General features: G+C 57.4%; 1 protein-coding gene and 1 long non-coding RNA gene across 4 annotated transcripts in view; both read right to left on the reverse strand.

Annotated features, from left to right (window-relative positions):
* LOC144930718 (uncharacterized) overlaps positions 1–2036 on the reverse strand; it is a 50210-nt gene extending 48174 nt beyond the window's left edge. For all 3 annotated transcript variants that reach the window (XR_013636036.1, XR_013636038.1, XR_013636037.1), the window contains exons 1-2: positions 1948–2036; positions 1179–1387 (exon numbers count right to left, since the gene is read on the reverse strand). This is a non-coding gene — a long non-coding RNA (uncharacterized LOC144930718). The remainder of the gene's footprint in view (positions 1–1178; positions 1388–1947) is intronic.
* Positions 2037–4846: 2810 nt separating this feature from the next.
* LOC140914339 (prospero homeobox protein 1) lies at positions 4847–17870 on the reverse strand. The gene is made up of 5 exons (XM_078853655.1): positions 17590–17870; positions 8108–9118; positions 6215–6323; positions 5584–5778; positions 4847–5289 (listed from the first exon to the last, which is right to left on the reverse strand). Exons 1-5 carry the CDS (start codon positions 17790–17792, stop codon positions 5104–5106), a joined length of 1704 nt encoding a protein of 567 aa, XP_078709781.1. The 5' UTR covers positions 17793–17870; the 3' UTR covers positions 4847–5103.
* Positions 17871–22083: the final 4213 nt, after the last annotated feature.

Raw genomic sequence — 22083 nt, forward strand, 5'->3', positions numbered from 1 at the left:
CCCCGCACCCTTCCCAAGGCGGGGATCAATCCCAGGGGGAGGAGGGAGCAGAGCCATGCTGAGCTGCTGGGGTCTTTGCTCCCTCCCTCCCGGAGGAGGACTTTTCTGGCTTCCAGCCATGCAGGGGCTGGAACTTCTCATGGCATTACCAGATAGGCTCCAGAAATCCATCCTGTCACTCACAAAAACACTGTAAGTTGGGAACACTTCCATGGCCTAAGGTGACCATCCTAGGCCCGGTGGGCCCTGCTACCACAGCACTGTGGCTGTTAAAGGCCCCACAACCACAACACGGAGTGGGAAGGGGGTGGGTCCGGATTCCTGGGTTCTATCTCCACCTCTGGGAGGGGCATGGGGTCTTGCAATTAGCCCAGTGTGGGGTGCTGGGAATCAGGGCTCCTGGGCTCTTTCTCCATCTCAGCCACTGCCTCAAATCCAAGTCCCATTCCCTCTCAACATCTCATTTTCCTCGTCTCCAAAACAGCAATAACAATGCTCCCCCACCTCTCAGCCCACACAGGCCCTGCTGCTGTGGCATGGCAGCCATGCTGGACCACGTGGGCCCCACTCTACGGCTGCTTCCTCTGAGGTATACAAATTAGGACGTCCACATGTCACAGTTCAGAGCAACTGCACATGTATTTCCCCTCAATGGCCCAGCAAGGGCCCCCGCCCCCAACTTTCCACTCCCCAGCTCTTTACTCTCCTGTTGGAGACCCACGGCCCTCTCCCTTCTGACTGGGAGATTTGGAAGCTGCACAGGTCCCTGCCTGCACAGTGTTCCCTGAAGCAGAGGCACCTTGCCCAAGCCAGACCTTTTTGCTTTCTCTTTAGAGAAAGAAGGAAAAGGAGTACTTGTGGCACCTTAGAGACGAACCAATTTATTTGAGCACAAGCTTTCGTGAGCATCTGTGCATCCGATGAAGTGAGCTGTAGCTCACGAAAGCTTGTGCTCAGATAAAAATGTTCCTCTCTAAGGTGCCACAAGTCCTCCTTTTCTTTTTGCGAATACAGACTAACATGGCTGCTACTCTGAAACCTGTCTTTAGAGACGGTTAACACATATCATTGCTGCAGTTATAAGGTACGCCCCAGCACTTCCTAGGCAGGCCTAGATTATTCTTAAGGTAAAAAGCACGACAGAGAAAACATTCAAAACAATACGAGAATCCACTCACATGCTGGCTGTTTGCTGGATCAGGAAGAAGGCCTTGAGTCAGGTTAAAACCAGGCTATTTATCCAAAACTGCTTTCTTTGTCTGTTGTGCCCTCGAGAATCCAGTTCGATCTCGTGTACGCGCAGTGCTCCAGGGGGTGTCTCCTCTAGAGATGTTACAGGCTGCCGGGGTGAATTTCCTTTACCACCTCCTGCTGTTCTCCTATTGACCTGTCCCGTGGAAATACATGCAATTCTGCAGTAACACAGACACCATCGCGTTTTCAGTACATGGAGAGCAAAGATGTTAAAACAAATGCAAAACGTTTTAATTTAATTCAGTAACGTTCAGTGAGGACATTGCAGGAAGTTATCAGCCTGTCACACCAGGATGATCCTGAGCCCATAAAACCATACAGCTTGCAGTGTGTACTGAACACCTGGACAAACATCCCAGGGCAGGGACAATCCTGGGAAAACCTGGACAGGTGGCCATCTTGTACCACACGGGCCAGGCCCTGTTACCATGGCGCAGCGGCCATCTTGGGCCATACTTGTTGGGCCCAGTTACCATGGCGCAGCGGCCATCTTGGACTACATGACTTTCACAAGGCCCAAGTTGCAAAGAAGCCACTGGCCCTTGGCTTTAAGGTACCAGACACAGCTACAGGCAGCAGCACCAACGGGGAGGGGGAGAGCCTCCAGCCCAGCAAGCCCCACATGCTGGCACAGACTGAAGGAGCAGTCGCACGTTACGAGGGCTCTGTACCAAACCGACAGCTCTCATTTACCCTGTGGTCTCTGTCCCAAGACTATGGGGTCAGCTCCCGGCCCTGATGGAGTAGCAGCAGCCTCGCAGCGATGGCAGCTCCCAGCTTGCGGGTCCTAGGTGTCTCCCACTCTTTCCTGCAGGGATTGGGGCTGGGAAAGCGAAAGGAAGACGGGTTAGTTCCAGCCACTTTGCAATGGGATCCATCTACAGCCACCCCTGGATTTGGGCAGGCAGCCTCTTCTCTGCTCCACCCCAGACTGCTGGCCCCAGCTCCTCCTGCTCACTGCAGTACAGCAGCTATGGGTTGTCATCCCCTCTCTCACCCCTGTGGCCGGTGGCTAAGGGGTGGGGAGATAGAATTCTCTAGCTAAGCACTGCTAAGCAGGGGCAGGCTGAGTCGGTGCTGTGCAGGGAGCAGGACAGAGGCTCAGTAGGGGGCGCTCTGCCCTCACAATCAATGCTGACCCCGGTGCCTCGGCTAAGGGGTGCTGTGCTGCTGACCTTAACATGAGATTTCAAAATGAGGCTCACTGACACCGCCTGGTCACTAAACCTGCCTAGCACTTTCCCCAAGAGCCCCCACTATCTGGCCAAATTCCAACATGGCCCATTCAATTTGGCCTCCTATCGACCAGCTGGTTACAGGAGTGTACTTCTTCTTCTGTCCCATCGGTTGGGTAGTGTTTCTGTGCTTTCCCTGCCCCAGAAACAGCTACATCTCAGCATGGGCAAGAAATCCCTGTGTAAATGGCTCCCACGCCCCTCCCCAGAGGTGGCTGCCTCTCAGCATTGAGCGAGAGAGCTCTGTATAAACAGTTCCCATGCCCCACCTCAGAGGCGGCTGCATCTCAGCACCGATGAGGGAGGGAGCCATGTATAAACAGCTGCAGTGCCATCCCAGCAGCAGCTACATCTCAGTGCCAGGAGAAGGATCCCTGTATAAATAGCAGCCGCAACTTCGTGCTACCCGAAGAATCCCTGTATAAGCAGCAGCCATCACCCATTCTCCCAACTCCCTCTGACCTGGGGTTGGATCGGGATTGGTACCCAGAGCTGATAGACCCCATATCACATTCCACCCTCCCTCCCTGCGCGGTGGCCACCAGTTACTGCATTTTAAGAGTCCTTGGCAAACTCCACCACCTCTCAGAACCAAAGCAGGAGACTGCTGGACTCTGAACCCCTCTGGTCACTCCTCCACCCCTCTGGTCATTCTGCCCCATCCCTCAGGTCACTCCTCCACCCCATCTAATTCAAACTAGCCCCTCCCCCAAAGCTCTTTATGTCCCCTAGTTCCTCCCAGTGTCTTTAAGCAGAAAGCTTTGGAAAAATCCTGCAATGATTGTGCAGACTGAGGTCACCTTTAGCTTCTGCTGAGAAATCCTCCCCCACAGGGACTAGGGGACAGGATTCCACAGCACGGGGGCGGCTCTAGGCTTGTGGGGCTGCCAGCAGAGACTATTGCAGCACCTTGGGCTTTGAGGCCATCATGCTAACATCATCCCTCCCTCCCCCCACGGTTAATCGGGTGTATTAATCTGGCCATTTGCAGCTGGGCCAGGCGGGGAGGGATTTGTGATTTTAAAATGCACCACCAGCTGTTCAGCCACCTGAGCAGGGCAGCCATTTAATTAATCGGGATCCAGATGGGGGGTGGAGGAATTGTCCTCCGCACTCACTCTGGCTCTCTCTCTTTCTCCGCACTTCCTAATCCCCACAAGTTGGCAGCGTCTCATCCGCATAGGCATCAGCAAATCATCGCCCCACTGGCCCCCCTCAAAGGCAGTATCACATCACCTGAGTCTTGACTCCAGTCTCAGGCCTGGTACTGTTTGTGTACAATAGTAGCTAGAGACCCGCCCCCAGAGATCGGGGCTCCATCGTGCCAGGCACTGCACAGACCCACAACTGAGACTGTGGCCCCCGTCATGCCAGGTGCTGCACAGGACCCGTACTGAGATCGGGGGGCCCATTTTACCCAGTATTGCACAAACACACAGCAAGAGAGAGTCCCTGCCCCAAAGAACCTAAGCAGACAAGGGGAAGGATAATTTTCCCCATTTGATGGAAAAGTCAAGGCATGGAAAGGTTACATGATATGCCCGAGGTCACATGAAGTTTGGCAGAGCCAGGTGTCCTGACTCCCAAGGTAGTGCCCTAACCACTGGACAACACTGCCTCCAAATTCCTCCCGAACCCCCAGACCAGGGGAGTATGAATTGCTGATGTTCTGGGCTCACACACAGGGCTATGGGTAGGGTGATCTGGCACATGCACCCGCTGGAATTTAACCCCAGCACCCCAGTCCCAGACCCAACCCCAGGAGACAGACAGCAGCTTTTCAATGTGTCTTTATTGGCAGGGTCCAGAGGGAGCGTGAAGTCTCAGCAATACATACACTGGGAAGCACAAGCCCCTCTCCCCGCCACCCCCCTCCCTCCTCCCACAGGCCTTAAACTCATGGACGTGGGCAAGTGCAGCCACTAACACAAACCACCCACTGCTTAGGGTGTGGATAGGCCCCATGTGGGTACTGTTCCTAGCTGTAGATCCCACCCCAAGAAGAAACTTTCACCTGTACCTGATCTGTGCTCCCCATGCCAGCCGCCTCCCTCACTGCTGGGATCCCTCCCCCGGCTCCACTCCCCAGCCTGCGCTCCCAACACCACCTCCCCTGCAATTGCTGGGATCCCTCCTCCATCCCCACCCCCGGCCTGTGCTCCCACAAGCCTGCCTCCACCATCCTGCACTTCCCACGCTGTCTGCCTCCCTCCCCTACTGCTGGGATCCCTCCCGCATCCCCATTCCTTTCCTGTGCTCCCCACGCTGCCTGCCTCCCTCACTGCTGGGATCCCTCCCCCATCCCCATTCCTTTCTTGTGCTCCCCACACTGCCTGCCTCCCTCCCCCATCCCCATTCCTTTCCTGTGCTCCCCACGCCGCCTGCCTCCCCCACTGCTGGGATCCCTCCCTGGCCTGCAGTCCCTACACTCTCCCAATGCAACCTTCTCTGCTATGTGTGGGGAGGATAATTTTGAAATGTTGGTGGTGTCAAGGCCACCCCGACCTCAGCCAGTAATTTAGCAACATTGTGGATTACATCAGCAATAAATTACCAGAGCCCTCCCCCCTCCCCCCCCACCAAGGACCCCAACTCTGCAGCGCCCCTCCCCGAGTCACTCATGCACAGTGTCTGGCAGACCATGGGGGGATCTGAAGGCATCGGGTATGTCGCACTCCAGTTTGCAGATAACCTTGTAGATGGATTTCTTCCAGGAGGGGTCAGCATCACAGCCCCGGGAGATGGCACTAAAGAATTCACGCAGGGTGATCTGGGAGACCTCCAGGAACTTGCTGGGGATCTGGGTGGGGGGAAAAAGACATGAGGGCATCACCCTGTCAGGACTGGTGACACCTGGCACAGGAGGGGTCTTAGCAGGGCTCTTTTATTCCTCCCCCAAGGTCAGTTTCCTCTTGTCAATTGCTCCCATGCTGCCAAGATCACCCCAGGCCTGCACTCCTCACCTCAGCCGGGATCCCTCCCCAATCCCCAACTTGGCCTGTGCTCCCCTTCCCACCCACGTGCTCCACTTACGGGGCCCCTCCCAAATCTCCACCCGGTCTGTGTGCCCCACGTTGCCTGCCTCCCTGCCCACCTCGTAGTCATTGGCTTTGTTGTAGTGCTGGTTGAGGACACGGGCCAGCTCCGAGTCCCGGGTGACAGTCAGCATCTCGACGCTGAGCACCCCATCGCTCAATGCCTGGCGTGAGAACTTCTCCATCTGGATGTAGAAGAACTCCCGGAAGTTGCTGAACCACTTGATGAGCTGGGACGTGATGCAGCGATTGAACTGTGGGGACAGCAAGAGGAGAGAGACGTTGCCATCAACGCAGCCCTGGGTCTCAGTCCCCCAATTCACTGAAAACGGAAGAGTGACCCACATTCCCTGCCCCAACTTCCTGGGAAAAGGGGGGGTCCAATCTCCCCTTCCTGCCCCCCAATTCCCTGCAAACAGGGGTTCAATCCCCCTTCCTTCCCTCCAGCTCCCTGGGAAAAGGACAGTCCAATTCCCCCCCCCGTCACATCTCTCGTCACATGATCTACCTAAGTGTCTGTTTCTGGCAACAGGGTCAGTGTGGGGGGGGGGGGGCGGGGGGAAGGGACCCTCCCTCCATGGGTGGATGGTGCTAGAGGACCTGCATGGGCCATACAGAAGGGGGCCTGGATCCATGGGGAGGGTCCATGGTCAAACTGTCCCAGAGTTGGGGAGGTTCTGAAGGACCCACCTTGACATCGGAGAAATAGGTCTTGAGCGTCCCGGAACTGGGGTAGCGAGTGTAGAAGAACATCAGCTTGGCCTTCTTCAGGTGCCCAGGGGTGAGGCCCTCCTGGGAATGATGGGGTTAAGGAGCAACCAGGGGAAGAGCTATAATGGGGGCACCTCACTCCAAGGCCCTCCAGAGAGCAGACTGCCCCTGCCCCCCGCTCCCCCAAGAAAGCAGTGACCCCTGACCACGAGCTGAGAATAGAACCCAGGAGAGTCCTGACTCCCAGCCCCTCCTCCCCATTGTACCCCACGAATCTCACCTCTCAATCTCTTATCTCCACCCCGGCAGCTCAGCTCAGGCTGTAAAGAGAGAGGGGGTCAGTGGGTCATAGGTTGTGTGTGTGGGGTGTATGTGTGTGTAGCAGTGTGTATGGGGGCTTTCGGGGGAGGGGCAGTGTAGGGGAGATGGCTGTCAAGGGACAGGGCAGCATGGGGGAGGCAGTCAGGGGGGGCAGTGTGTAGGGCACATGCAGTGTGTAGGGTAGGGGATAGTCGAGAGGGGGGCAGCACGTGGGGCGGGAAGCAGTCAGGAGGGGGGCAGCATGTAGGGTGGGGACAGTGGGGGGAGAGGGCAGTGTGTAGAGCGGCGGACAGGAGGCAGTGTGTATACTGGAGGGCAGTTAGGGGAGGGGGCAGCATGTAGGGCGGGGGATAGCGGCAGGAAGGGGCAGTGTGTAGGGTGGGAGGCAGTCGGGAGGAGGCAGTATGTAGGATGGGGGACAGTGTGGGGAGGGGGCAGCGTGTAGGGCGCGGGACAGCGGGGAGAGGGGGGAGTGTGTAGGGTGGGAGGCAGTCAGGGGAGGGGGCAGTGTGTAGGGTGGGAAGCAGTTGCGGGAGGGGCAGTGTGTAGGATGCAGGGCAGCGTGTAGGGTGGGCAGTGCGTAGAGCAAGCAGTGTGTAGGGTGGGAGGCAGTGTGTAGGATGGGGGGACAGCAGGAGTGTCTTTGCCAGCCCACCCCCACTAATCCCGGGGATTATTCCCAGCAGGTGCCTAGTGGGTTTCAGTAGGAAGCTCTTTCTGAGCTGGTGCAATCAGCTTAGGGTCCGGCTCAGCCTGGTTAACCATTAAACCTACGCCAGGCCTCAGAGGACTAGCGGTGGGTGGGTGGTGTGGAGGGAGCAGGTGATGCTAACACCTGCCCTGCCAATGCCTCACAGGTGGCAGCAAGATGTGAGCAGGTGTGGAGTGGAGCAGGGCAAGGCCAGAGGGCAGGGCTCAATGAGTGTATGGGGTGTGCGTGAGGTGGGGGGACAGGAGTATGTGTATAGGTGTGGGTATGCTGCATATGGGCCGGGGGAGGGAGAAGGAAGAGGCTGTATGTGGATGTCCAGGTCAGTATATGTATATGAGGCAGGGGCCAGTGTGTGGGAGTTCAGCAAGGGGATGCCCGTGTGTGGGTCTATGGGAAACTGTGTGTGTGCGTGGACGGTGAATGTGTGTAGGTTGGCTTGGGGCAGAGTGTGTGTGTGGTGGGTCAGTGGAGGATAGGTTGTGTGTGTGGAGTGAATGTGTGTGGGCTAGTTGGGAGCAGGATTGGGGGGGCAGTGTGTGTGGATCGGGGGGGTCAGGGTGTGTGGGTTAGTGTGTGTGCGGGTCAGACTGTGTGAGTGGGTCAGGATGTGCATGGGGGTGAATGTGTGTGGGTTAGTTTGGGGCAGAGTGTGGAGGGCAGGGTGCATTTGAAGGGGGTGAACCTGTGTGGGTTAGTTGTGGGCAGGGTGTATGCGTGGGTCAGTGGGGGACAGGATGTGTGTGGGTTAGTTGGGGGCAGGATGTGTGAGGGAAGTGTGGGGCAGGAATCAGATCCTCTCCCCACTCTACCCCAGTCCTGGCCGGCTACTAAAGGATATTGAGGGCCTGTAGAGTGCTGGCTCCTGGCCATGGTGCGTCTCCGTGGCCTGACTCTTGGGGAGCTGGCGGTCAGTCGGCCCTGCCAGCTGGAAGAGGGCACAGTGCGGCTGCAGCAGGTGGCGTGAGGACAGCTTGGTGCGCAGGCTCAGACTCTCCCAGTAGGCCTCTCCTGCTGCTCTGTCCTTGAAGGCAGCCAGGTATGGGGGCACAGCCATGGGCTGGGGGAAGGTGCTGGCCACCAGCTCTGGGGGGGCACGGGGCAAGCTCTTCCTCACCACTAGGGGCAGTGCCTCTGTCTGGTCACTTGGGTAACTGCAGGGGGGCTCCTCCGGTGGGGGTTGCTGGCGGGCAAACACCTGCATGACCGTGTCCACCACCTGGGTCATGGCTGCCCCAAGCTCCTCCTTCAGGGCCTCGGCCAGGGTGCCAGGGTGCCTACTCCCTTCCCCAGGATGCCGGGTGCTGGCTCCAACTCTGCTTGGCTCCTGGGACCAGGCTGCCCCCATGTTGCTTCTTTCCTCCTGGGCCACCCCGCTGTAGATCTGGCACAGTTTCTCCTGCAGCTGGAACACTTGCTCACGCATCTTCTCCAGCTGCTGCTTGAGCTGGCTCCGTTCCTGGGCCCGGCGGGAGCGGCCATACCCAGAGCCTCCTTCTTCCAGGCCCCCATCACGGTATGAGCTGCTGATGCTGCACACGATGTTCTCTACCCGGGCCCGCTTAGCCCAGACAAAGTCCTTGGCACTTTCTGGATCCAGACCCCTCTTCGCCGGGACCTCCCCGTCCCCCTGGGAAGACTCACCCAAGTCACAGGCCTCCACCAGCTTGGCCTTCACACTCCTGCGCAGCCATTGGGAAATGAGATCACTGTCAGGGTAAGGGGCCGCCATGTCCCCACAGCCCCTAGGTTGGTTCTGGAGGCTGAGCTGGTAGCCGGGGTCCTCCAGCTGCTGCTCCTCTAGCCGCTCCAGCTTGAGATTGGTGCCGGAGAAGGACATCGTTGTTGGGAGTCTGCAAAAAAGATCAGACACATGGGAGTTGGGGAGCCGGCTGTGCACTGTGCTCCCTCCTGCAACACAGCGCCCCCAGTACCGCTCTGGGGCATTGGGGCCAACACTGAATACCAGGGGAGAGTCCCCCTACTGAGAACCTGCCCCACTCCCTGCAGCACAGCGCCCGCTAGCAACACACTAGGGCACTGACGGTGAAGGGAGAGTGCCCCCTACTGACTCCCCCAACCTGCTCCTTCTTTGGCTTTTCTCAGAGGATCCCGCTCTGTGTGGTGGGGTGGGGTCTGTCTCAACCCCAACCTAAAGGTGGGGCAGGAGTTGGAAGGGGTTAATACAGCTGGCTCATGCAGAGATCCCAGCTGGTGGACCTTGGGCTAACAGGTTAGGGGAGGGTGCAGGGCCATTTAAGGGCTGTAGGCAGAGGTGCCACTAGAGCAAAGGTTCACTCTCCCCCCGCCCCCAGCAAACTCTCCCCTCCATGGTCTCTGGCCAAAGCAAACAGGCCTCTGGCTGCTCCCTGAGAAGGCAGACGCGTGTGGGCCTGATACAAACCGAACAACCCCCGGTTTTGCACCACGCACAGTGCCCCCAACCCTCCATCCCCTGCCCCCACATCCACCCAGGCCTGGGCTATGGCAGACCTCCCAGTTCCCCCTCTGAGAGCGCCCTGTCCCCCTTCCAGCAGCCCCCCCTCCCCCCGCCTCTCCTCTGCTGTGATCCCCTCGCTGCCCCAGGCTGTGGCAGGCCATCCTGCTGAGATCCCTGCCCCCCTCCCCGCAGCCCTCGCCTCAGACCCCCCTCCCCGACTCCTTCAGGGCCAGGATGCTGCTCTCCATTGTTTTTATCCTGACACAAGAGTGCAACCCCTCCTCCTCCCACCCCCCTCCCCCGCCCCCCAAACCCCTACTAGGAACAGGCTGTGTTATGGGTAGAAAGCAGGAGGATGGGGCAACGGGCATCTAACAACCCCCATGACGTTGGCTGGAGGGGGGCAGCAGCAGGATTCTGGGATCTGTGACTCTCACTCTGGCTAAACTTTATAGTAAACAGGTAAGTCCCCTACCTCCCTTCTGCCACCCTGCATCCTCCGAACCAGGCCCTGCCTCCCGCAGCATCCTCCACCTGTCTCCCCCCAGCCAGCCCTCTACATCCTCCCACCCAGAACCTGCCTCCTTTCAGCCCTCCTACATCCTCCACCCAGACCTTCCCTGTTCCCTTGCATTTCCCATCCCAGCTCTCCCCTAACCTCTTCCTGCACCCCCAACCCGGACCTTCCTACCCCCCAGCCCTGCATCCCCTCTGGCTCCCCTAATTAGCCCAATCCCCCAGCCCCTCTGCAACCCTGCTTCACCCCCTGCACCGCACCCCCAGACCTTCCCTGGCCCCAAACCCTGAGCATCACCTGATCCAAACTCTGCACCCAACTCCCAGCCTTCCCCTGCTCCCTGTATGCCAACCCTTATATTCCAATTCCAGCTTCTCCTCACCCAGACCCTGCCTCCCCTCAACTTCCCCGCCCTGCTCCTGAACCCCCATGACCTCTGTTCCCCCTCCTCCCCAGCATCCCTGGGGTGCCCTGGAAGTCCCCAGTTGACTCTGCCCCTTTTGCCCATGCTGGCACCTGAAGGCAGGTGCCAGGGGCAGATGGTATTCTGACTCACCGCTTGGCAGGTGCCCACCCTGGGGAGAGCCCCTGAGCCCTGATTCCTGATGCCAGCTAGTCTCTGCCACACTGATTGACAGAGCCAGGAAGGACCTGGGTCATTCCTCTGGTGACATCACACCACGGGGACACAGCCCCACGTGGGGGGAGGGGAATGCCAGTAGTAGGGGAGGAGCTGAACCATGATTGGGCAGAGGGTTATCCCCTTGTCAATCCTGAGGCAGAGTGGGAGGAGGGACAAGCTGGACCCAGATGCCAAAAGGAAGAGCCAAGTCCTGGAGACCATTAAGGGAGAAGGAAATGCTAGGAAATAAGTGAACACAGGAAGCCACCCCTCTCCCAGAACTGAGGAGAGAACCCAGGAATCCTGACAGCCCCCCACTCTAACCCATTACACCTTGTTCCCCTCCCAGAGCTGTGGGGAGAACCCAGGTGTCCTGACTCCCAGCCCCCCTGCTCTAACACCCATTACACCCCACTGCCTTCTCAGAGCTGGGGGGAGAACCCAGGTGTCCTGACTCCAAGTTCCCACTCCTGACCCTGTCCCACTAGAACTCACTGCCCTTCCAGAGCTGGGATAGAACCCAAGAATCCTGGCTCCCAGCTGCTCCAGTCCCCAGACCTTTGGCTAAGTCAGGTGGCTACAGCCCTCGCCTCCCAGCTGCCACTCTGGGGTGCTGTAAATCACACCATAAATACAACGGTACTTCCCCTCAGGCAGCTGGCAGCTGGGGCAGCCTCAGAGCACGAAGGGACCTGCCAGAATCCAAGGGGCCACAGTGAGTGAGTGAGTGAGTGAGTGTGTGTGTGTCAGTCAATGTGACCCCAGTGGGGGAGGGGGATCAACAGGGTCTGGGGGGTCCTACGTGGTTGGGATCTGTGGAGTCCCAGGAGGAGGGAAGGGGACAGGGGGAATTGCAACCTAAAACTGCGACATTTATGGGGCAGCTGTTCAAAGAGACAACCCCCTCCCCTAAACACATGTACCCACTCGCATTCAGACACCTTCCTCATGCACAACCACACCCAATGCTCACAGCCAGGCGTACCCACACTGCTTCACATAGGGCCCACTATCTAGCTGTCAATACTCCCCTCCCTGAGTCGGGACAGAACCTGCCTCCCAAGCCCTGCTGTTCCAATGACAAGACATCACTCCCATTCCTGTGGTGTGGACACAACCCAGGAGTCCTGATTCCCATATCCCCCATCCTCAATGCTCCACCCTGCTCCCCTGCCCACAGGGTCTTTAAGGGTCTCTTCCCCACTCATCCCAGACCCACTCCCCAGGGCTGGTTTAATGAGCTAACCCTGGGAGAAGCCTTTAGCCAACCCATCAGGAATGTGGGTGGATTAGTCTGGGCCTGTGGCCGCCACAATAACCACCCAGCCCCGTACGTGGGTGGCAGGCCAGGGCTTAGGCACAAGTGCTGTGTCTGCTCCTATATTCACGTCTCGATGCGTCCAAAGGATTTGTGCCCCCCCCCCCGCGCTGCCTGGCCCATTCACTGCCTCCATTCAGCCCTTAATCTCCAGCCCCCACCCCGGCCACTCCGCGCCTCTTGTTTTCTGCTTGCTGGCATTATCAGGGCCTGTTTTCATGCCCCTTTGACACAGCAGAGTTCCAGGGACCCATAGGGTCTTTGCACAGAGTTGCACACCCCAGTGCAGGGAGTTGTTCCCCTGGAGGCATGGGGGGAAGTCATGGCTCTTCCCAGTCCCTCCCCGCCCATGGATCTGGGAATAGAAATCCTGACTCCCAGCAGCCCCGCTCTAATCACTAAACTCCACTCTTCTGCCCACAAGGTATTTAAGGGCCTATTCCCTTCACCCACCCAGTATCTGCTCCCTGCCTGGGGCAATTCTGGAAGGTGCGCAGACTGGCAAACTCCCTTGCACACTGGCAGACAGATCCTCCTGGTTCTTTGTGACCAGTGCCATAGGTGACCCATGGGACCAGAGCTGTTTTCATGTGTGGACACACAGTACCCATTGAGCCAGGCACTGTACAGACTCACAATGGGGATCAGAACCCTTGTCATCCTGGGTGCTGCACAGACCCATGACTGAGACTGGGGCCCCTGTTGTTCTGAGTGCTCCACAATCCGCAGCTGGGACTGGGGTCCCCTTTGGGCCAGGCACTGCACAGACACAGAGTGAGAGACAGTCTCCTGCCCTGAAGAGTTTGCAGTCATGGACAAAGGCAGCATTATTCTTCCCATTTGTCAGACAGGCAACCTGAGTCACAGAGTGGATGATCACCCATAGAATTTGCAGCAGAGCCAGGTATTGAACCCAGCTGTCCTGAGTCCCAGGCCAGCAGCCTAGCCCCTGGAGCACCACCTTAAAGGGCAGACGTGACCCATCTGGATCACTACGGAACAGAGTCACCTGCTCTGATGATGGCAAAATTCCCCAGACTAATAAAAGCTCCAGATAAGCAGATTCATTAATCTCCTGCGAGAGACAGGCCCCTCATCCATTACCTGAGGATCTGTCACTTACCCAGTCACAGACATCACGGGCAGGAGTTTCCCAGGGGCTGGAAGGTCCCAGCTTATCAGTCCCAGCTGGGCCCCGTGAGAACATGGGCCTCCAGTTCCTCTTGAGAGGCTGCTGTGTGTTTGCCTGAGTTGTTTTAAGATTTAATTGGACACCATAAAGGGGAGGGAGGGAGAGGCACCTTGCAGGGAAATAAACACAGCCCAGATTCTCAGGCTGTCGGATTCTGAGTTATAGACACCCCCCACCCATCCTGGGGATACACAAGGGTGCCTGGGAATGGGACATGGGTTTTTTCCTAGATGGTGCTAGCTAGCTCCAGTCTGGCCTGAGTGGGAGACTGGTAGGCTCAGGAGGCCTGGGAATAGGATACAGCACCTTTCACCTCTAGGGGGCACTGGCTTCCATCCAGCCCCAGGTGAGGGGGACCAGCTGGCTCAGAGGGGTAGGTCCTTCCCTCTTTAGGGGACATCAGCTCCGATCCAGCCACCGGGCAGGAAATGGAACATGGGGTCTTTCCCCTATAAGGGGCATCAACTCCAATCTAGTCCCAGGACTGGGGGCCTGGCTAGCTCAGGGGGGCTTGGGGATAGGATATGGGGCTTTTCCCCTATAGGGGGCCCTAGCTCAAATCTGGCCTTACAGCAGATAGACTGGCTGGTTTAGGGGGTTGGGGAATGGGACACAAGCCTTTCCCCATCCCCATTTTGGGGCAGTGGCTCTGATCCAGCCCCAGGTAGGGGGACTGGCTAGATCATGGGTGTGAGGAATGGGACAAAGGGCCTTTCCAATCCAAGGGGAACTGGCTCTGATCTGGCCCCAGGCCAGGGAGACCAGCAGGCTCCAGGAGGCGGGGAGTAGGAAACGGGAAACAGTGGGAAACCCCTTTTCTGTATGAGCACAACCTCCTCAGGTCTCTGGCCTTCGCCTCTCTCAAGGAGGAATCTTGTGATTCTCCTACTCTTGGCCTGGGTGCTGGGCTACATCTGGGCCCATCCCGGGCCTGCTGTGTTCAGGTACCAGCAGATCTTCCCTCTGGGAGCCTGTAACTAGTGGTTTCAGAGTAACAGCCGTGTTAGTCTGTATTCGTAAAAAGAAAAGGAGTACTTGTAGCACCTTAAAGACTAACCAATTTATTTGAGCATAAGCTTTCGTGAGCTACAGCATCCGATGAAGTGAGCTGTAGCTCACGAAAGCTTATGCGCAAATAAATTGGTTAGTCTCTAAGGTGCCACAAGTACTCTTTTTCTTTTTGTAACTAGTGGGTTACAGCTACCCCTAAGAGCCTTCGTCAAACCCAGGTATCAATTACTGAACCACAGGAACAAAGCACAAAGGAAAATGTTCTATCCCAACCATCGGCCTAGGCGCATGGCTCTCTTTTCTGGCATCCAACTATGCTTCTGGTGGGCATCCTGCAGGGCGCACTACCCCCCAGATGAGCAGGCCTCGGGCTTTAGTCTCAAAAACCTGGGTCATTTTAAACTGTGCCAAGATTTGGGATTCCCATCCCATTCCCAGAGCTAGGGATAGAACCCAGGAGTCCTAGCTCCCGCCCCAGCCCTCTCCCCACGCTAAACCACTAGTCCCTACTCTCCTCTCTGAGATCCTCTGGCAAGGACGCGTGTGCATCCCAACTCTCAGACATCACACACAACCCCCATTCCACACTCAAATTCACACACACACACAGAGACCCTGCCTCATAACGCCCCCACTTGAGAAACCTCACACACAACCCATCCCCCAGTAACACCATGACTCCCCACATACACACAAGGCAACCACACACAATACCCCTAGACAAACACAACCCCCCATTTATCCCCAATGATTCACTCACTTCCCCCCACGCACTGCCTCAGAACACTACATACTCAGTCCCCCTAGACATTAACACAATGCTCCAGCATGGCAGGACCACACCACAGACAGAGGTGGATTAAGGTTTCGTGGTGCCCTGAGCCAGAGCAAGTAGGGGGCCCACTCCCCATAGCTTCTGCCTGTGGTCCCGTTCCTGTTCCACCTGTGGCTCTGCCCACAGCCTCACATCTTGTGCCCTGTCCAGTCCCCCCCGCGGTGCCCACTCCCCCCTTCGGCTCAGCCGCTGTAAGTGCTGTCTACCCTCCACCCCCGCTAGGGCCACAGCAGGAAGTGAGAGCTACCCCCAGCCCAGAGGCCACAGCAGGGAACCAGAGCTCCTCCAGTCCTGGGGCCGCAGCCAGGGTGAGGATGCTATGTCTTCTCCTGCCCTGCCCGGCACTGCGACTCACCCAGCCCCACCTCAGTGCTTGTCTGCTGGGGGTGGGGCTCCCCAATTGGCCAGGGCCCCTGGGCAGGGGTGCTATGGGCCCATTGGCTAATTTGCCACTGCACAGACCCACAACCTCTTACAAATCAACATTTATTGTAAAACTGACTTCTACTCCCTTCAGACACCCCAAAATTCCAGGGGCGCTCTGGGCTGTGTCCTACATCTCCCACAACCTCCCACCTGGGGCAGGGGACACTGGCTGCCATTCCATACAGCTCCCCGCCATGTGGATCGGGGACCCAAAACCATCACACCAAAGTTCAGACCCAAACCAACTCTCACAAACCCCAAGATCCAAGCCAGCTTCCTGAATCGCAAACCCACGAGGGGCGGGGAGGAGGGGCAAGACAAATTATGCAGCACAAGGGGTCAAATGGAGGAAGCCGAGCCCATCAACAGAGAAAGATTGCCCAGAGCCATCCAGTTGCACTAGGCACAGGTAAGTTACTTCCTTTACCCTCTTTTATGCAGGGGGAAAAAGAGGCAAAGGGAGTGGCTTGGCGGAGGTGACACACAGAGAATCAGTGACCGAGCCACTAAGAGAACCCAGGAGTCCTGGCTCCCAGTCTCTTACTCTAAACCTGATTCCTCTTTCACTGCAAGGAGCAGAAGCCAGGGACAGGAACACAGGAGGCTCCCTCTCAGCCCTTCCCAGAGCCAGCAATAAAACCCACAAGTCCTGACTCCCAATCCAGCCAACTAGACTTCATTCCCCTCCCAGAGCCAGGGAGAGGAACGCAGGAGTCCTGGCTCCCATCCTCACCCCAAGGTCTCTTCAAACCATTAGCTACAAGCATCTTCAATGATCTCCAGCAGGGGGGCCTCCCCTCGTTTACTGTCCACTAGCAGCTGCGAGGGGCTGTGGACCAGCACGTCTGGGTCCCTGAAAGCTCCTTTCTGGAAGACCACGGCTCCATCCAGCACCATGAGCCCATGATGGCGGCAAAGCTCTGCCATCTCCTCAGGACCGTCCACTGCCAGAAGCCGGGCGAGCCAGGTCAGGGGGCAGCGACAGTTCCTGGTACTGAAGCCGTGGCTAAAGGTGAGCAGTGCCAGGCGCCGGGCAGGGCCCAGGTGCCGATGGAGGGCGCAAATCGGCAGGTAGGGCAGGGCCTGCACCAGGCGGAAAAACCGTGCCCAGTTGCGCTCCAGGTAAGCCTGGTTGACAGCCAGCGCTGTGCGGAGTTCGGGGGAGGCCCGGACAGGGTCTGGGAGCTGCAGGACCTGGCGCAGGGCTTCCGGAAAGCCTAGGGTGGAAAAGGGGCAAATCAGAGCAGCACCCCCTGCTGATCCCCCCATGGCTACTTATTGCAGCACAGCACCCCCTGCTGAGCTCCCCCCCACTCCCTGCAGCACAGGGCCCCTACTGAGATCCCCCATCCTGCTCCCTGCTGCACAGCACCCCTCCCTGACCGCATGCCTCTCTCCCTGTCATCTGGCTCCCTATGAGCCCCTTGCACCATTCTCTTCAGTCCAGCACCCCCTACTGAGCCCTCTGTGCCACCCCATGCAGCACAAGGAGCCCGCACTTCTCCCCGCAGTACAGTGCCCCATACTAAGCCCCTGCCCCCTCTCTGCAGCCCAGCATCACCCACTGATCTATCCATATTGCTCCCTGCAGCACAGCATCGCACTGGGGTCAGCACTGACTGCCATTGGAGAGTGCCCCCTACTGAGCCCCTGACCTTGATCTCTGTGGCACAGTGCTCTCTACTGAGCCACCACGCTATTCCTTGCGTCACAATACCCCCTGCTGAGCAACACGTCCCACTCTCTGCAGCACAGCACCCCCTACTGACCAATGAATGCAGCACAGCACCCCCTACTGAGCAACCAGCCCTGCGCTCTGCAGCACAGCGCCCCCTACTAACCCCCTCCCACTCCCTGCAGCACAGCACCCCCCCCAAAACCTCCCCCCACTTCTGCTTGCAGCAGTGACCCCCACTGACTCCCTCCTGCTTCTTGCAGCACAGCACCTCCCAGTGCTTCTCACCCAGGTTGTAGAGGAGGAAAAGGGCCTGGAAGGCCGGCTCCCCGTGGTGACAGCTGTCCCGGTAACAGCGCCGCAGCCAGCTGAAGCACTCCTGGAGCTGGGTGCAGTGGAGGTGGGGGTCGAAGCGGGCAGGGGGTTCCCGGCACAGCTGGTAGCCGGCATGGAGCAGGTAGCCCAGTGATCGCTCCAGCAGGGCCACGCATGGAGCCCCTCGCAGCTGCTGCAGCGTGGCATCCTGGTGCACAGCACGCAACCGGTCGGAGATGAAAGCATGAACCTCAGCTGGGGGCAGGTCGGCTCGCGGAGCCACCTGGCCCAGCAGATAGTGCACAGTGGCCAGCAGCACTGGGGCAGGGCGCAGCTCCTGGGGCTGGGGCAACTCCTTGCCTGCAGCTGGACGGGAATACTCCTTCACCACACGGGCAGGGTCACCCTGCCGCGTCCCCTCCCTCAGCTCCAGCCGGTGCAAGCGGCCCTGGCGCTCCCGCTGTGCCAGCTCACCCAGCGGGCACATCCCAGGGCATGTGCCCACTGGGAACTCATCTGCACCCCCCATTGGGCAGGCACCTGCAGCAGAGACAGAGAGTGTGAGGATCTGGGCAGGGGGGCTGTTGGGGGCCCCCACAGCATGTGGGGCGAGATGAGGAGGATCAGGCCCTCCCTGTGGGGACTCTGAGGAGGGGCAGGTCTGAGGTAAAGGCCTCTCCTTGTGGGGCCTGGGAGGTGGGTGATCTGAACTACACCTCTGGTGGGGCGCCTAGGAGGAGACCTGGGGGTCACGGCTGCCCCTGTGGGAGAACTGGACCAATCCCAGCCGCCCTGCAAAATTATATCCTCCCCCCACACACCTGCCCAACGCCAGGGATAAAACCCAGGAGTCCTGACCCCCAGACCCCCCACTCTCCTCCCCGCTCTGAGGAAAGAGCCCAATCGCCCCTCCCCCCAACCAAGGAACCGTCCCTGGGTCCCACAATGCCCAACCCGCCCCGCAGCTTGCAATTCTCCCACAATGCACTGCGCCAGAGGCGGCTTCCTCCCTGCACCGGCAAACGGCCCGTCCTCATCATGTGATATCATCATCCAATCCCAGCCGTGCAGGGCTCCGGGTGGGGAATGCTGCTGTCTAGTCCCTGAGAAGGCCGGGGGGGGGGACGACGGCGCAGTAAAGACCTGGGTTCTATCCCTGGCTCTGGGGGGTGGGCTGTGAGCCAGGACTCCTGGGTTCTATTCCCAGCTCTCCCTTTGGCTCCCCTCTTGACACCGGGAGGGAGTTCTTTTGCCCTCTTTGTGCCTCAGTTGTTCCCACCCAAGTTGGCAGCTGTGCGCTTTGTTTCCTTGCTGCTTGCAAAGTGCTTTGCAATTGTGAGCAGGGAAGGGAACTCCTGGAGCTCCTTCCCCAGCCATCAGGGCAACGGGACCACATCCCTTCCAGAAGAGGAACCTAGGAAGTACCATGCCCGGGGGCCCATTTAGCCTGGTATCCTATCTCCCAGAGCAGCCGGTCCCAGCTGCTTGAAAGGCAGGCGAAGGAGCCCTTCAGTAATGACATAAGTGGATCACAGGGGCAGATTCCTCCTGACCCCCCATTAGTCAGGAGTGAGCTCTTGCCCTGAAGCATGAGGATTTCAGCCTCTTCCCAAAAACTAGGGGACATTTTACTCTTTGCTCTGGATGTTCTCATTATTCAGATCAACATCCAATTCTAGTCTGAATCCCTCTAATTTGGCTTCAATGAGACCTTGTGGCAATGAGTCCCACAGGCGGTGTGGAGACATTGTATGATCAGACCCACATTCCCTAACTCTCTGATCAGAATTCAGTTCAGCCCCCAAGAAAGCCATAAAGCCAGGTTGCAGCTACACACCAGGACACTGAAGAACCAGGGAGATTTCTCTCCATTGACCCACACCCTCCCCAGCCGAACTTTCTCAGACACATGAGGGGTGGGAAATTTACAGGCAAAATACATTTAACACGCAGAATCAAGACTCCTGGATTCTATTCCTGGCTTTGGGAGGGGACTGGGGACTAGTGGTTAGAGTAACAGGGTCAGGACTCCTGGGTTCTATTCCCAGCTTTGGGAGCAGAGTGTGGTTTAAAGGGGGCTGGGAGTCAGGCTTCCTAGGTTCTTTTTCCAGGTTTGGGAATAGAGTGGGATCCAATGGGTTGGGAGGAGGCCAGAGAATCTGGTCTCCTGGGTTCTATTCCCAGTTCTTGGAGCGGGGAGGGGGGGGTTGGGGGGGACGAGACAGGACTCCTGAGTTTTTTATTCAATTTAAAGAGAATCCAACAGACAGCAGCTCTCCAGAACTGTCAGCTCTCCCTGACTCGGAGGAGTCCATCAGAGTAGTTACAAGCCTCAGAAACATTAAAGGATGTACCCTGCCAGTACTCTGCAACTGAGGCACAGAGATGGGAAGTGACTTGCCCAAGGTCACACCCTGAGTCTGTGACAGCACCAGAAATCAAATCCAGGTCTCTGGAGTCCCAGCCCTGGGACCTTAACCACCAGACCTCATAGAAAGGCTCTATCCAATACTTTTCTATGGTAGTCATAGTTGAGAGCCATTAGGAAGGGGACTGAACTCAGGCTCTTCAATGCAATCAGCACAGGCCTCTACCAGATAAGCCACAAGAGAAATGCCATTAGTTGGCAGCAGCGGTAGTAGGCTCTTATCCATTGTGCAGACCAGGTAAAACACAGAGAACCTGGTCATTATGCAAGCAAGGCTGTGAGGCAGAAAGCCCTAAGGATTCCCCCAACAGTTAAGATTACAAATTAAAAATGCCCCCGGAGTAAATAATTCACCCTCTTCTCTTCTTCTCCCAAAACAACAAGACATGCCCCACCCAACATTTCCCCATCTCTGGGTGAGGCTCACCTGCTTCTCTGAACTGAGAGCTGTATTTGATGGGTAGCTAAAGGGATGCAAGATGGAGGACCATGTATTTATAGATTAAGTCCTGCCCAGAGGCAGGATTTACCTGTGGGTGTGTGTGGGGCTAAGAGCTTTACATATAGATGAGAGCCACTAGGCTAGTTCTGGATTGACTGAGGAAGGAGAGTAGAGCTAGTCAGGTAGCAAATCTATATGACCTGGATGAGTGGGGATACAAAGAGTTCCTGGAATAAGAGGAAATGGTGAACCTTGGTATGGCAGGAGGAGCAAAGGGGTCACATAAAGGCCCTGGTTTGTGGGAAATGGAGGGCACACAGAATCCCTGGCATAGGGGAGAGAGGGGAATGGAGGGCATGCACATATTCTGGCCTGGGAGAAAGGAAAAGGGGGGCACACAGAGCACCTGGTATGGGGAGAGGGGTGGGGGGAATCACCATGAGTCATTGAAATAGAGGGCTGTGACCCAAAGACCACTTGATGCCAACTAGCAGAGGGTACAGTGATACATAAGGGTACAAGGATCCCCAGAGTTCACCAGAAAGGTCATGGAAGGTCTCTACTAGAAGCCTGCGTCACACTGATTGTCAAAATAATTGTGAGCTGGATGTATGGAAAACATGAGGAGTTGTGGCTATGCTGAAAATTGTGTTCTCTAGGCCTTGTAGTTAAAGGCAAGGCACTCAAAGCTGTGTGGGAGGCACCTATCTTCCCTGGTTGGGCCATTGTGTGTGCCCCAGGAGAAGTCTGCCAATGCACGGAGTCCAATGAAGAGCTCCTGCAGTCTTCAGAAGGAAATTAACAGGAAGAGGGAAATGGGGGGTGCAGGACGGACCCTGTTTTCAGGAAAAGCTCAAAGGTTTAGTCTGGTATTTCTGGGGTGCAATGAGAAGCCCTGGCATCCCACAATCTGCAAAGACAGACTGCCAGTGGGCTTGAGCTTATGAAAGGGGGATCTCAGCCATGCTGGCTGAAAAGGCTGGGAAAAGGACTTGGGGCAAGCCGTCCTGCAGGAGACGGGGCAACGTCTTGTGAGTTAAGTAAGTCTAGGCATGTGATTATTTTGTTTTCTGTGTAACTGAGATGGTTTCCAATATTCTTCCTGTCCCTCATTTGAGTCTCTCCTCTGCTAATAAAGGTGGTTTGTTTTCACTCTGACTGGCTAAGTGCTGGATGTTCAGCGGAGCAGGGAGCCGGAGCTGACTCTTGGAAGTTGCTGTGTGCTGCTCCCGCGGGCATGGCAAAGCTGAGTGCACCCAGTGGGTCAGGGGCTGGGTGCTCCAGGGCGACAGGTGGAGGAGCTGGGGGTCAGTGTGCACCTGGGGCTGAGCTGTAGAGAGGGGGAGGCTGGGCTTGTGTTGCCAGAGGCGGGGGGCTGCTCCACAGCAGGCACAGACAAGACCCCCTCAGGCGAAGGGCAGGTGGCAGGGAGGTGCCTTGCAGCCTTGGGAGGGCGGTGCCCAGAGAGCTGTGGGGAAAACGGAGGGCAAAGAGCCCTTCTCCGCTAGTCCCCGTTACCCAAGCAGCCTCATGCCCACACCAGTTTCGTTATTGACAGAAGCCTGCTACAGAATGGCCTGCAAGCCTTGTGGTTATA

The sequence above is a fragment of the Lepidochelys kempii genome, chromosome 7 (genome assembly GCF_965140285.1).
Source record: "Lepidochelys kempii isolate rLepKem1 chromosome 7, rLepKem1.hap1, whole genome shotgun sequence".
Taxonomy (NCBI): Eukaryota; Metazoa; Chordata; order Testudines; family Cheloniidae; genus Lepidochelys; species Lepidochelys kempii.